Here is a 15660-nt window from a genome sequence, read left to right as displayed (position 1 = left end):
GGAACTTCAACCTTCCCCCAGGAGCGGAGCCCCTGGAACTGCCCCCCCCCACCCCCAGCTGCTCCCCCCCCAGGCACTGCCTCCCCCCCCCAATCTCCCCTCCCCCCAGACCCGCCCCCCTCTCCCTCCCCCCCCCCTCCCCCCGGGGAGCTGTCCGGTGCTGAACGCTCGGAGCTGTCCCCACACTTCGGTGCTGAACGCGGCGCAGTGCCGGGAGCTGTCCGCCGCCTCGCGGTGCTGAACCGCGGAGCTCTCCACCTCCTCCTCTTCCTCCTCCTCCTCCTCCGCCGCCGCCCCCTCCCCAGCACCGCCCCCCGTTGCCGCCGCCCCCGGTCCATGCCCCAGCTCGGCGGCGGCGGTGGGGCCGGGGCTGAGCCGCTGCCGGGAGCCGCCGGGAGCCTCCGGGCGCGAACGCTCGGAGGCGGCGGCGGCTCCGGGCCGGCGTTGGGAAGAGGCGGCCGCACAAAGCCATAAAGGAGGGACTCCCCCCCTACCCCCCCGCTGCCCCCCCGGGGGTCTTTGTGCTACCGGGGCCGGGCCGGGCCGGGCCGGGCCGGGGCTCGGCGGGTTCGGAGCGGAACCATGCCCAGGTCCTTCCTGGTGAAGAAGGTGAAGATCGATGACTTCCCCGCTGGCCTCGACGCTCCCTACGGCAGAGCCCGGGCGGAATTCGGCTCCCGGCTGCACGAGAAGGGTACGGGGTGCCAGGGGGCGGGGGATTGGAGTGGGGGGGTTTGTGGGGAGCCTATCGGACCGGGCCACAGCGGGTCCCGTTGGGTTCTGTTGGGTCGTGTCGTTTGGTTCTGTTGGGTCGCGTTGGATTCTGTTGGGTTCCGTTGGGTTGCATTGAGTCGCACTGGGTTCTGTTAGGTTCCGTTGGGTCGCGTTGGGTTCTGTTGGGTCGCGTTGGGTTCTGTCGGGCTCTGCTGGGTTGAAGCAGAGCCACAGAGAGCCGGGCCTGCCGCATTCCTCTGTGCCGCTCGTTGGAGCGAGCCGAGCCGTGCCGAGCCGTGCCGGGCCATCCCCACCGCTCCTTTTGTCTGCCGGAGCCAAGTTCAAGGACGAGCGCTGAGCCCCGCACGGCTCTGCCCCACACGGCTCTGCCCCACACATCCGGATCCGCTCGGTTCGGCCTTTGTTGCCCCCCCCCCCCCCCATTCCCCCCCCGGCTCCGCCGTGCCCGGTGCGCTGCGGCTGCGGCGCGTTGCGTAACCGACACCGAACCGCCGCAGCGGGGCCCGGCCCGTCCGCAGCGCCCCGTGACCTTGAGAGGGGCCGGGGGGGGGGGGGGGCACACATGGAGGGGGGGAGGAGGAGAGCGGGGGAGGACAGAGAGCCGCAGGGAAAGGATGGGGATGAGGATAAGGACGGGGATAAGGACGGGGAAAGTGTCGGCACGGGGACACGGACGGGGATGGAGACGCACAGCGGGGATGCGAAGGGACATCGGTGGGGGGCAGGGGAGGGTTGGGGGGGGGGGGGCATTGGTGCGGACGGGGGGGGATGGGGACGGGGTTGGGGACATCGGGAGGAGTGGGGATGGGGACTGGGGCAGTGCTGGGGGCATTGGAGGCAGAGGGACGGGGACAAGGATGGGGTTGGGGACAGAGATGGGGATGGGGATGGGGATGGAGATGGAGACAGTGATGGGGACAGGGATGGGGACAGGAACGGTGCCGGGGACATTGGTGGCAGAGGGATGGGGACAAGGACGGGGACAGGGATGGGGACAGCGGAGGGGATGGGATTGGGGATGGTGGGGGGACAGGGATCAATGCAGGGACAGGAGCAGAAGGAGTGGGGACAAGGATGGTGCAGGAAGAGGAGATGGGGGTGGGGGACGGGGACAGGGGACTGAAGTAGTGCAGGGATGGGGGACGAGAGCCGGGGAGGAGGTGACAAGGGTGGCAGGGGGAGCGGGGACAGGGGACAAGGGTGGCAAAAGGACAAAAGATGGGGCAGGGGACAAGGGGAGCATGGGGACAGGGTGCATAGAGACGGAGGGCAGGGGACAAGGGATGAGTGGCACAGGGATAAGGGATGGGGAGTAGGGGGCAGGGAGCAGAGTGCGGGTGGGGGGTGACAGAGGGTAGGGGACAAGGGACAGGGGAAGGGGACAAGGGGCAGAGGAGAGGGGATAAGGGGCAGGAGAAGGGGACAGGGGACAAGGGCAATGCGGGGAGAGGGGACCAAGGACAAGGAGACGGAGGGCAGGGGACAAGGGATGAGGGTGGCACAGGGATAAGGGATGGGGAAGAGGGGGCAAGGAGCAGAGGGTGGGTGGGGGGTGACAGAGGGTAGGGGACAGGGGACAAGGGGCAGAGGAGAGGGGATGAAGGATGGGGGAAGGGGATAAGAGACAAGGGAAGGGGTAAGGGACACGGGAGAAGGGACAAGGGACGGAAGAGAGGGGACAAGGGACATGGGAGGGGGATAAGGGACAATGAACACGGGAAGGGGACAAGGGAGAGGGGACAGGGAGCAGGGGACAAAGGACAAGGGTAGTGCAGGGACAGGGGACAGCACTTGGAGGGGATAGGGGACAAAACCGGAGAGGGGACAAAGGACAAAGGGAGGGGATGAAGGACGGGGGACAGGGGTGAGAGGGGGGACAGGGGTGGGACAGAAGGCGGTGTGGGACGGGGGGGGAGAAAGGGTTGGGGAGGGGACAGGGGACGAGGGGACAAGGGGACAAGGGGAGGGGGACAGAAGTGGGAGAGGGGACAAGGAGTAGGGTACAGGGAACAAGGGGCAGGGGATGAAGGATAGGGGACAGGTGCGGGGGACAGGGGTGGGACAGGGGACAAAAAGTGGGATAAGGGGACAAGGAGGGGGACAAAGGGGGAAGGGGGACAAGGGGAGGGGGACAGAGGTGGGACGGGGGACAGGGGACAAGGAGGGGGGAGAGGGGACAAGGGGTGGGGAACAGAGGTGGGACAAGGGACGGGGGTTGAAGGATGGGGGACGGGTGGGAACGGGGACAGGGGGTTGGGGGACAGGGGACAGGGGATGAAGGATGAGGGATGGGGGTGGGACAAGGACTGGGGGCAGGGGAGTGGGGACAACGGGACAGGGGACAAGGGACAAGGAGTGGGACAGGGGACAAGGGGAGGGGGACAGAAGTAGGAGAGGGGCCAAGGAATGGGGGACAGGGGACAAGTAGTAGGGGTCAGGGGGACAAGGGACAAGGACTGGGAGGGAGGGGGACAAGGGGACAACGGGCAGGGGATGAAGGATGGAGGACAGGGGAGGGACAAGGGACAAGGGGTGGGGGACAGGGGTGGGACAGGGGACAGGGAGTGGGACAAGGGGACAAGGGGGTGGGACAGGGGACAGGGGACAAGGACAGGGGACAAGGAGTGGGACAGGGGGTGGGGGACAGGGACAGGGGACAAGGGACAGGAGATGAAGGATGGGGGACAGAAAGGGGACGGGGTGGGACAGGGGACAAAGAGTGGGACAGGAGGACAAGGGGAGGGGACAGGGGATGGGGACAGGGAGCAGAGGTGATGGGTGACGAGAGACAGGGGGACAAAGGACAGGGGGACAAAGGACAGGGCGTGGAGCAACCACATATGGGTGGCACTGGGGTGGCACCGCATGAGGGTGGCAGCAAGGTCACGTGTGGGTGTCACCGTGGTCACATTGTGGGTGCCAATGGGGACATGTGGGTGCCACCACGTTGGGTGCCACCATGGTCACATGTGGGTGGCACTGGGGGCATGTGGGTGCCACCAAGGTCACATGTGGGTGGCACCAAGGTCACGGTGCGGGTGGCACTGGGGTCATATGTGGGTGCCACCACACTGGGAGCCCCCAAGGTCACGTGTGGGTGGCACTGGGGACATGTGGGTGCCACCACATGTGGGTGCCACCAAGGTCTCATTTGGGTGGCACCAAGGTCACAGTGCAGGTGGTACCAGGGTCACATGTGGGTGCCACCACATTGGGTGCCCCCAAGGTCACATGTGGGTGGCAATGGGGACATGTGGGTGCCACCAAGGTCACATTTGGGTGCCATCAAGATCACAGTGTGGTGGCACTGGGATCACATGTGGGTGCCATTGTTGCCATGTGGGTGCCACCACGTGTGGGTGCCACCAAGGTCATGTTTGGGTGACCCTGGGGTGACATGTGGGTGCCACCATAGTCACATGTGGGTGTCATTGCGGTCATGTAGGTGCCACCACATTGGGTGTCACCAAGGTCACACTGTGGGTGGCACCAAGGTCACATGTGGGTGCCATTGTTGTCATGTGGGTGCCACTACATTGGGTGCCACCAAGGTCACATTTGGGTGCCATCAAGGTCACAGTGTGGTGGCACTGGGACCACGTGTGGGTGCTATTGTTGCCATCTGGGTGCCACCACACATGGGTGCCACCAAGGTCATGTCTGGGAGACACTGGGGTCACACGTGGGTGCCATTGTGGTCATGTGGGTGCCATCACATGTGGGTGCCACCAAGGTCATTCTGTGGGTGCCACCAAGGTCACATTTGGGTGCCAGCAAGATCAGTATGGTGGCACTGGGACCACGTGTGGGTGCCATTGTTGCCATGTGGGTGCCACCACACATGGGTGCCACCAAGGTCACGTTTGGGAGACACTGGGGTCACACGTGGGTGCCATCGTGGTCATGTGGGTGCCACCACACGTGGGTGCCACCAAGGTCACATGTGGGTGTCAGTGGGGACATGTAGGTGCCACCACGTTGGGTGCCACCACAGTCACATGTGGGTGTCATTGTGGTCACGTAGGTGCCACCACACTGGGTGCCACCAAGGTCACACTACATGTGACACTGCAGTCACATGTGGGTGTCACTGGGGACATGTGGGTGCCATCAAGTGCGTGTGCCACCAAGGTCATTTTTGGGGGACACTGGGGTCACAGGTGGGTGCCATTCTGGTCATGTAGTTGCCACCACATGTGGGTGCCACCAAGGTCACATTTGGGTGGCACCAAGGTCACAGTGTGGTGCCTCTGGGGACATGTGGGTGCCACCAAGGTCACATTTGGGTGCCACCAAGGTCACGTTTGGGTGGCACTGGGACCACGTGTGGGTGCCATTGTTGCCATCTGGGTGCCACCACACGTGGGTGCCACCAAGGTCACACGTAGGTGGCAGCAGGGTCACATGTGGGTGCCACCACATCGTTGTCATGTGGGTGCCACTACATTGGGTGCCACCAAGGTGACACGTGGGTGGCACTGGAAAGACGTGAGGGTGCCACCACGTCCAGGTTCCACTAAGGTCACATTTGGGTGTCACCGTGGTCACATGTGGGTGACACTGGGGACATGTGGGTGCCACCATGTTCATGTTTGGGTGACCCTGGGGTCACACGTGGGTGCCATCGTGGTCATGTGGGTGCCACCACATTGGGTGCCACCAAGGTCACATGTGGGTCTCAGTGGAGACATGAGGGTGCCACCAAGTGTGGGTGCCACCATGGCCATGTTTGGGTGCCACCAAGGTGACATGTGGGTGCCATTGTGGTCATGTGGGTGCCACCACGTGTGGGTGCCACCAAGGTCACATTTGGGTAGCATCAAGGTCACACGTGGGTGGCAGCGGGGTCACATGTGGGTGCCACCACATTGTTGTCATGTGGGTGCCACTACATTGGGTGGCACCAAGGTCACATGTGGGTGGCAATGGGGACATGTGGGTGCCACCAAGTGTGGGTGCCACCAAGGTCACATTTGGGAGACACTGGGATCGCATCTGGGTGCCATCGTGGTCACGTGGGTGTCACCAAGTGTGGGTGCCATCGTGGTCATGTGGGTGCCACCACATTGGGTGCCACCAAGGTCACACGTGGATGCCACTGGAGACATGAGTGTGCCACCACGTCTGGGTGCCACCAAGGTCATGATTGGGTGCCACCAAGGTCACATGTGGGTTTCAGTGGGGACATGTGGGTGCCACCACGTGTGGGTGCCACCAAGGTCACACGTGGGTGGCAATGGGGGCATGTGGGTGCCACCACATGTGGGTGGCAAAGGAGTCACATTGGGTGCCACCATGGTCATGTTTGGGTGCCACCAAGGTCACACTGGGGGTGGCACCAAGCTCACAAGTGGGGACTTGTGGGTGCCACCAAATGTGGGTGCCACCAAGGTCATGTCTAGGGGACACTGGTGTCACATCTGGGTGCCATCGCTGCCATGTGGGTGCCACCAGGTCACATTTGGGTGACACTGGACGCATGTGGGTGCCACCACATTGGGTGCCACCAAGGTCATGTTTGGGTGCCATTGTTGTCACGTGGGTGTCACCACATGTGGGTGCCACCATGGTCTCACTCTGGGTGCCATCAAGGTCACATGAAGGTGACACTGTGGTCACATGTGGGTCTCACTGGGGGCATGTGGGTGCCACCACATATAGGTGCCACCAAGGTCACACGTGGGTGTCACTGGAGACATGTTTGGGTGCCACCACAAATGTGGGTGTACACGTGGGTGACACTGGGGTCACTCATTGGGTGCCGTTGTGGTCACATGGGTGCCATCACATGAGGGTGCCACCAAGGTCACATTTGGGTACCACCAAGGTCACATGTGGGTGGCACTGGGGACATGTGGGTGACACCAAGTTTGGGTACCACCAAGGTCACGTTTGGGAGACACTGGGGTGACATCTGGCTGCCATCGTGGTTACGTGGGTGCCATCATGTTGGGTGCCACCAAGGTCCCATGTGTGGGTGACACCAAGGCCACATGGGTGTCATTGTGGTTGTGTGGGTGCCATCACATGTGGGTGCCACCAAGGTCACATGAAGGTGACACTGTGGTCACATGCGGGTCTCACTGGGGACATGTGGGTGCCACCACACATGGGTGCCACCAAGATCACACGCGGGTGGCACTGGAATCATGTGAGTGCCACCGCATGTGGGTGCCACCAAGGTGACACGCGGGTGGCACTGAGGCCATGTGTGGGTGCAGTTGGGGTCCCATGGGTGCTGTTGGGGTTTTGTGGGCACCATCTGATCGCGTGGGTGCCACCAAGGTCCCATGTGGGTGCCATCGGTGTCCTGTGGGTGCCACTAGGGTTGAGTGGGACCATCGTAGTTACACAGGTGCCACCACATGCAGGTGCCCCCAAGGCCACATGGGTGCCACTGGGGTTTCATGTGGGTGCCATTGTGGTCCCATGGGTGCTGTTGGGTTTGTGTGGGTGCTGTTGGAGTCACATGGGTGCCATTGGATTTGTGTGGGTGCCATTGGGGTCCCATGGGTGCTGTTGGGGTCACATGGGTGTCCCTGTTGCCCCCTGGGTTCCTTTGGGTTTGTGTGGGTGCCATTGGGGTCCTATGGGTGCAGTTGGGTTTGTGTGGGTGCTGTTGGAGTCCCATGGGTGCCATTGGGTCTGTGTGGGTGCTGTTGGGGTCCCATGGGTGCCATTGGGTTTGTGTGGGTGCTGTTGGGTTTGTGTGGCTGCATTGGGATCAGCGGGGTGCTATTGGATTTGTGTGGGTGCTGTTGGGGTCACATGGGTGCAGTTGGGTTTGTGGGTGCCCCTATTGCCCCATGGGTACCATTGGGATTATGTGGGTGCCGTTGAGGGTCCATGGGTGCTGTTGGGGTCACATGGGTGCAGTTGAGTTTGTGTGGGTGCCGTTGGGGTCCCATGGGTGCAGTTGGGTTTGTGGGTGCCCCTGTTGCCCCATGCGCACCATTGGGTTTGTGTGGGGTGCTGTTGGGGTCCCATGGTTGCAGTCGGGTTTGTGTGGGTGCTGTTGGAGTCCCATGGGTGCCATTGGGTTTGTGTGGGTGCTGTTGGGGTCCCATGGGTGCTGTTGGGTTTGTGTGGGTGCCGTTGGGATTCCATGCGTGCTGTTGGGTTTGTGTGGGTGCTGTTGGAGTCACATGGGTGTCATTGGGTTTGTGTGGGTGCTGTTGGGGTCCCATGGGTGCCGTTGGGATCAGCTGGGTGCTATTGGATTTGTGTGAGTGCTGTTGGGATCCCATGGGTGCCGTTGGGTTTGTGGGGTGCCGTTGGGTTTCCATGGGTGCAGTTGGGTTTGTGGGTGCCCCTATTGCCCCATGGGTAGCATTGGGATTGCATGGGTGCCGCTGGGGTCCCATGGGTAGCATTGGGATTGTGTGGGTGCCGTTGGGGTCCCATGGGTGCTGTTGGGTTTGTGGGGTGCCGCTGGGGTTCCATGGGTGCAGTCGGGTTTGTGTGGGTGCCGTTGGAGTTCCATGGGTGCTGTTGGGGTCCCATGGGTACCATTGGGTTTGTGTGGGTGCCGTTGGGGTCCCATGGGTGCAGTCGGGTTTGTGTGGGTGCCGTTGGGGTCCCATGGGTGCCGTTGGGTTTGTGGGGTGCCGTTGGGGTTCCATGGGTGCAGTTGGGTTTGTGGGTGCCCCTATTGCCCCATGGGTAGCATTGGGATTGCATGGGTGCCGCTGAGGTTCCATGGGTGCAGTCGGGTTTGTGTGGGTGCCGTTGGAATTCCATGGGTGCTGTTGGGGTCCCATGGGTACCATTGGGTTTGTGTGGGTACCGTTGGGGTCCCATGGGTGCCGTTGGGTTTGTGGGGTGCCGTTGGGTTTCCATGGGTGCAGTTGGGTTTGTGGGTGCCCCTGTTGCCCCATGGGTAGCATTGGGATTGCATGGGTGCCGCTGGGGTTCGATGGGTGCAGTCGGGTTTGTGTGGGTGCCGTTGGGGTCCCATGGGTGCCGTTGGGTTTGTGGGGTGCCGTTGGGTTTCCATGGGTGCAGTTGGGTTTGTGGGTGCCCCTATTGCCCCATGGGTAGCATTGGGATTGCATGGGTGCCACTGGGGTCCTATGGGTGCAGTCGGGTTTGTGTGGGTGGCGTTGGAGTTCCATGGGTGCTGTTGGGGTCCCATGGGTACCATTGGGTTTGTGTGGGTGCCGTTGGGGTCCCATGGGTGCCGTTGGGTTTGTGGGTGCCGTTGGGGTCCCATGGGTCCAGTTGGATTTGTGGGTGCCCCTGTTGCCCCATGGGTAGCATTGGGATTGCATGGGTGCCGCTGGGGTTCCATGGGTGCAGTCGGGTTTGTGTGGGTGCCGTTGGGGTCCCATGGGTGCCGTTGGGTTTGTGGGGTGCCGTTGGGGTTCCATGGGTGCAGTTGGGTTTGTGGGTGCCCCTATTGCCCCATGGGTAGCATTGGGATTGCATGGGTGCCGCTCGGGTTCCATGGGTGCAGTCGGGTTTGTGTGGGTGCCGTTGGGGTCCCATGGGTGCCGTTGGGTTTGTGGGGTGCCGTTGGGGTTCCATGGGTGCAGTTGGGTTTGTGGGTGCCCCCTATTGCCCCATGGGTAGCATTGGGATTGTATGGGTGCCGCTGGGGTTCCATGGGTGCAGTCGGGTTTGTGTGGGTGCCGTTGGGGTCCCATGGGTACCATTGGGTTTGTGTGGGTGCCGTTGGGGTCCCATGGGTGCCGTTGGGTTTGTGGGGTGCCGTTGGGGTTCCATGGGTGCAGTTGGGTTTGTGGGTGCCCCTGTTGCCCTATGGGTACCTTTGGGATTGTGTGCGTGCCGTTGGTGTCCCATGGGTATCATTGGTGTCCCATGGGTATCATTGGTGTCCCATGGGTGCTTTTGTCTTCAGCGCACACCACCCATCTCCCCCTGCTCCCCCATCACGCGGTCAACCCCCAACCCCCAAATTTGCTGCCCCCTCCCCACTTTCTGACCACATCCCCCCCCCTACAGCCCCCTACCTCGGCGACTACATGGCCCCCAGCTCCTACCCCGGCGACGCCGACGCCTCAGACCCCCTCAAAGTCCCATCACCGACCTCCCTCTACCCGTCCGCCCGAGGCGGGGGGGATTTCGCCGCCTCCGATTCGGACCCCCCCGACAGCCCCCGCTCCGCGTTGGCCGGCGGTTACATCAACGGCGACGCAGCCGTCAGCGAAGGTTACGCCGTCGACGCCTTCTTCATCACCGACGGCCGCTCGCGTCGCAAAGCCCCCAACGGCACCGCGACCCCCTCGACCCCCAGACCCCCCCGGCAACGTCACGCTTGCGGCGAATGCGGCAAAACCTACGCCACCTCCTCCAACCTGAGCCGTCACAAACAGACGCACCGTAGCCTGGATAGCAAAATGGCCAAGAAATGTCCGACCTGCGGAAAAGTCTACGTCTCCATGCCGGCGATGGCCATGCATCTCCTGACCCACGACCTGAAGCACAAATGCGAGGTTTGCGGCAAAGCTTTCAGCCGTCCTTGGTTGTTGCAGGGCCACATGCGTTCGCACACCGGGGAGAAGCCTTTCGGTTGCGCCCACTGCGGCAAAGCTTTCGCCGACCGTTCCAACCTGCGCGCTCACATGCAGACCCACTCGGCCTTCAAGCACTTCAAGTGCAAGAGATGCAGCAAAACCTTCGCCCTCAAGTCCTACCTGAACAAGCACTACGAGTCCGCCTGCTTCAAAGGAGCCCCGACCGCAGCCGCAAACCTCAGGGCTTGAGATTTCAACGGGGGGTGGGGGGAAAAGGGGGGAGAAAATCCGGAGGGGGAATGGAGGCGGGGGACCCCGAGGTGGGTGAGGAGGAGAGGGGTGGAGGGGTGGCCAACCTGGGGGTTTGGTGGGTGTTTGGGTGGCGCGATGCTTGGGGGGGTTTTGTGTGGAGCACAAATTTGGGGGTCTCCTTCATTTCTGGGTGCCTGGGTGGACCCAAATTTGGGGTATCGTCTCGTTTATGGGGTGCCCTGGGCCCGTATGGATCCTAAATTTGGGGTATCCCCTCGTTTATGGGGTGCCCTGAGCCCATATGGACCCCAAAAGTTGAGGATCCCCCTTGTCTGTGGGGCACCCTCAGCCCATGTGGACCCAAATTTGGGGTATCCCCTCGTTTATGGGGTGCCCTGGGCCCATATGGATCCCAAATTTGGGGGTATTCCCTCATTTACGGGGTGCCCTGGGCCTTTATGGACCCCAAAAATGGGGTATCCCCTCATTTACGGGGTGCCCTGGGCCCGTATGGATCCTAAATTTGGGGTATCCCCTCATTTATGGGGCACCCTGAACCTGTGCGGACCCAAATTTGGGGTATTCCCTCATTTATGGGGTGCCCTGGGCCTGTGTGGACCCCAAATTTGGGGTATTCCCTTATTTATGAATTGCCCTGGGCCCATATGGACCCCAAAAGTTGGGGATCCCCCCTGTCTATGGGGCACCCTGAGCCCACGTGGACCCTAAATTTGGGGTATTGTCAAGTTTATGGGGTGTCCTGAGCCCATGTGGACCCCAAATTTGGGATATCCCCTCATTTATGGGGTGCCCTGGGGCCATATGCACCCCAAATATACCCCAAAAGTTGGAGATCCCTCTTGTCTATGGGGTGCTCTGGGCCCATGTGGACCCTAAATTTGGGGTATCCCCTCATTTATGGGGTGCCCTGGGCCTGTATGGACCCCAAATTTGGGGTATTGTCTCGTTTGTGGGGTGCCCTGGGCCCATATGGGTCCTAAATTTGGGGTATTCTCTCGTTTATGGGGTACCCTGAACCTGTGTGGACCCCAAATTTGGGGTATCCCCTCGTTTATGAGGTGCCCTGGGCCCATATATACCCCAAATATACCCCAAAATTTAGGGATCCCCCTTGTCTATGGGGCAACCTGAGACCGTGTGGACCCTAAATTTGGGGTATTGTCTCATTTATGGGGTGCCCTGAGCCCATGTGGACCCCAAATTTGGGGGTCTCTGTCATTTATGGGGCGCCCTTAGCCTGTGTTGACCCCAAATTTGGGGTATTCCCTCTTTTATGGGGCACCCTGGGCCCATATATACCCCAAAAGTTGGGGGTCCCCCTCCTTTATGGGGTGCCCTGGGCACATGCGGACCCCAAATTTGCGGGTCCTCCTCCTTTATGGGGTGTCCTGGACCCATGTGCACCCCAAAAGTTGGGGGTCTCCATCATCTATGGGGTGTCCAAGCCTCACGTGGCCCCCAAAAGTCGAGGATCCCCCTCATCTATGGGGTCTTCTTGTCCCACACGCACCCCGAAACTTGGGGATCTCACAGTTCCTTGGGAGCCCTGGTCCCATGTGTAGCCCAAAAGTCGGGGCTCCCAGGTGTACCCCAAAATTCTGGGACCCCCTCGCTGTTCCTTGGGTGCCCTGGACCCACGTGGGCACCAAAAATTGGGGGTCTTTCTCATTTATGGGGTGTCCTGGGCCCATGTGTACCCCAAAAGTCGGGGGTCCTCTCGGTGTTTATATGGGAGTTTGGGGACCTCGTGTAGATCAAAAGTTGGGGGTCCGTGGGTACCCCGAAAATTGGGGGTCTCCCTCTTTTATGGGGTTCCCTGAGTCAATACGAACCCCAAAAGCCTGGGGTCCCACGTGTGCCCCAAAAGTCGGGGATCCCATTCGTTTATGGGGTGCCCTGGGCTCACGCAGATCCCAGATTTGGGGATCCCCCTCATTTATGGGATGAGCCCTGGGCCCACGCGTACCCCAAAAGTCGGGGATCCCATATGCGCCCCAAAACTTGGGGATCCCCTCGGCTGGTCTTTGGGTGCCCTGGGCCCACGTGGACCCCAAATTTTGGGGTACCCCTCATTTGTGGTGTGCCCTGGGCCAACCCGGACCCCAAAAGTCGGGGGACCCCTTGTGCACCCCGAAATTAGGGGTTCCCCATCCTTTTTGGGGTGTCCGGGTACCTCGTGCGCCCCAAAACTCGGGGGTCCCCCTTATTTATGGGGTTTCCTCGCCCCACGTGTACCCCAAAAGTTAAAGGTCCCCCTCTATATGGGGCGTCCTGGGCCCATGCAGACCCCCAAATTCGGGGGTCCCGTGTGCACCCCAAAACTCAGGGACCCTTTCACTGTTCCTTGGGTGCCCTGGTCCCACGTGTACCCCAAAATTAGGGGGTGCCCCACATTTATGGGTTGTCTGGGTACTTCAGGCTCCCCTAAACTCGGGGGTCCCATATGCACCACAAAATTTGGGGACCCCCCCCCCGCTCTTCCTTGGATGCCCCGCTCCCAAGTGTACCCCAAAAGTTGGGGGTCCCCCTCATTTATGGGGTGCCCCCCACCTCTTCAGCACCCCAGAATTCGGGGATACCCTTTCCTATATGGGGTGCCCGGTCCCCATGTGCACCCCAAAAATCGGGGGTCCCATTTACACTTCGAAATTCGGGGGTCCCCCTCCCTTTGTGGGGTGCCTGGGTACCTCGCGCACCCCAAAACTCAGGGTCCCACGCGAACCCCAAAATTCGGGGCTCCCCTTCACTTATGGGGTGCCCTATGTCCCCAGCACCCTAAAACCCGGGGGTCCGTGTGCACCCCGAAATTCGGTGCCCCCCTCCTTTATGGGGTGCCTCAAAACTCGGGGGGGTCCCCCCACATTTACGGGGTGTTCGTGGGGGTCCCGTGTGCGCCCCGAAACTCAGGGACCCCCTCACTGTTCCTTGGGTGCCCTGGGCCCATGCGGACCCCAAAAGTCGGGGGTCGCTTGTGCACCCCGAAACTCGGGGGTCTCCCTCGTTTACGGGGTGCCTGGGTACCTCGTGCACCCCAAAAACTCGGGGGTTCCCCTCCTTTATAGGGTCCCCCCACTCGGGGAACCCCCCTCCTTTGGGTGGGGGCTGCACCCCAAAACTCTGGGATCCCCTCCCCAATTTGTGGGGTCCCTCTGTTCACCCCACAACTCCGGGACCCCCCCACAGCTCCTTGACCCCTCCCCAATTTATGGGGTCCCTCTGTGCACCCCACAACTCTAGGAACCCCCCCCCCCTCTGATGGGATCCCCTCTGCACCCCACAACTCTGGGACCCCACCCCCCAATTAAAGGGTCCATCTGTGCACCCCACAACTCCGGGATCCCCCCACAGCTCCGGGACCCCTCCCCACTTTATGGGGTCCCTCTGTGCACCCTACAAATCCAGGACCCTCCCCCCCCCTCCCCATTTATAGGGTCTCTCTGTGCACCCCACAATTTCCGGGACCCCCCTCTCCCCTCTTTATGGGGTCCCTCTGTATCCCCTAAAACTCGGGGACCCGCCCCCCCTTTTCCGGGGTCTCCCGTGCACCCAACAACTCTGGGACCCCCCCTCCTTTCTGTGGGTGCCCCGACCCCACTCTCCCTCCCCCTCACCCCCCTTTCGCCCCCCCCCCCTCGATTTAGGGTCCCCCCAATTCCCCCCCCCCCCCACCCCAGGGGTTGTCTCCACCCTTCTCAATAAGGGGGCACCCCAAATCCTATGCCATATTCGGGTGGGGGGGAGATGGGGGGGGGTCTTCTCCCCCACCCCGGTTAAAATTGGGGGTCCTCCCCCCCCAAAATTGGGATCTCACCCCTCCTAAATTGGGGCCCCTCTCCTAAATTGGGGTCCCCCCCCTCCCAAAAGGGTCCCCCATCGCCTTCTCCCACTCGATGTCACCCCCCCCCCGTCGACCCCCCTCCCCCAGCATGGCACAACGTCACCCTTCCCCCCCTCCCCCCCCCCCGTCGGGGACCCCTTTATTTGGAGATCCCACCTCTTTTTGGGGACCCCTGCCTCGCTCCCACTTTGTGCCCCCCTCCCCCCCCCGCGACCCCCACCAGGTAACCCCTCCCCCACTGGGGACCCCCAGCATCCCAGTTTTGGGTCCCCCCCCAGACTTATGCTCCCCCCTCCCCCCCTTTCAATAGGAACCAACTGAAGACCCCCATTTTGGGGAGCCCCCCCCCCCTCGGGGCTCCCCTTCTCCCTTTGAGGACCCACCCGGGATCCCCCTTTGGGAGCCCCTCCCCCTTTGATTACCCCCCTTTTTTGGGGACACCCCTCCCCCCACATCGGGGACCCCTCCCCACTTCCCCCTCCCCCCTCCCCCCCCCCAAAATTTGGGGACCCCCTCACCCTTGGGGGATCCCCACCTTCCGGGCTTCCACCCTCCCAATGAGGACCCCCCCTCACCTTTGGGGAACCCCCCCTTTGGGGACCCCTCGCTTTGGGGACCCCCCTCTCACTGGGGACCCCCCCTCAGGCTCTCCCCCCCTTTTTGGGACCCCCCCCCCCAACCTTGGGGATCCTCCCCCCTCGAAGGAGCTCCTTGGGGACCCCTTTTCTTTGGGGACCCCCCCCCCCCACCGCCTCCCTGCCCCTCCCCCCTATTTTTTGGGGACCTCCCCATTTTTTGGGGACCCCCCCAGAGCACAGAACCCCCCCCCCCCCCCCCCAAGCACGGACTTTGGCCTGGGGGTGCCGCCCCCCCCCCCCCGCCGCGATGCCAAAGTCGATTCTCAGAACGGATGGGAAGAAAACAAGAAAAAAAAGGACAAAAAAAAGGAAAAAAAAAAAAAAAGATTTTAAAGGAGGAGGGGAAGAAAAAAAGGGAAAGAAAAAAAGGGAAGAAATACCAAAAAAAAAAAAAAAAGGGAGAAAAAGAGGAGAAGAAAAAAAAAGGAGGAGAAAAGGAGAAAAAAAGGGAAAAAAAAAAGGAAAAAGGTGAAAAGGGGAAAGAAAGGAAAAAATGGAGAGGAAAAGGAGAAAAAAAGGAGAGATGGAGGGAAAAAAGGAGAAAAAGAGGAGAAAAAAGGGGGAAATGGAGAGAAAAGGAAAAGAAAGGAGAAAAAATGAAAAAAAGGAGAAAAGTGGAGAAAAGTGGACAAAAAGTGGAGGAAAAAAGGAGAGAAAGGAGAAAAATGGAGGAAAAAAGGAGAAAAAAGGTGGAAAAAAA

At 61.3% G+C, this 15660-nt stretch overlaps 1 protein-coding gene across 1 annotated transcript; it reads left to right on the top strand.

Moving 5' to 3' along the window:
• The first annotated feature begins 439 nt into the window (after positions 1–439).
• On the top strand, positions 440–10492 carry SCRT1 (scratch family transcriptional repressor 1). The gene is made up of 2 exons (XM_031606374.2): positions 440–694; positions 9700–10492. The coding sequence occupies exons 1-2, from the start codon at positions 583–585 to the stop codon at positions 10458–10460; spliced, it is 873 nt and encodes a 290-aa protein (XP_031462234.1). The 5' UTR covers positions 440–582; the 3' UTR covers positions 10461–10492.
• Positions 10493–15660: the final 5168 nt, after the last annotated feature.

This window comes from Phasianus colchicus, chromosome 3 (genome assembly GCF_987193195.1).
Source record: "Phasianus colchicus chromosome 3, bPhaCol1.hap1.1, whole genome shotgun sequence".
Classification (NCBI taxonomy): Eukaryota; Metazoa; Chordata; class Aves; order Galliformes; family Phasianidae; genus Phasianus; species Phasianus colchicus.
The sequence above is the reverse complement of the archived record's forward strand: the minus strand, read 5'-3'. Positions and strand labels throughout refer to the sequence as shown.

Bases quoted from the DNA above. Each gene is read 5' to 3' on its own strand.
- SCRT1 (XM_031606374.2), top strand. From the start codon at position 583: ATGCCCAGGTCCTTCCTGGTGAAGAAGGTGAAGATCGATGACTTCCCC. The intron at 695-9,699 runs GTACGGGGTGCC...CCCCCCCTACAG, and splicing joins CTCCCGGCTGCACGAGAAGG to CCCCCTACCTCGGCGACTAC.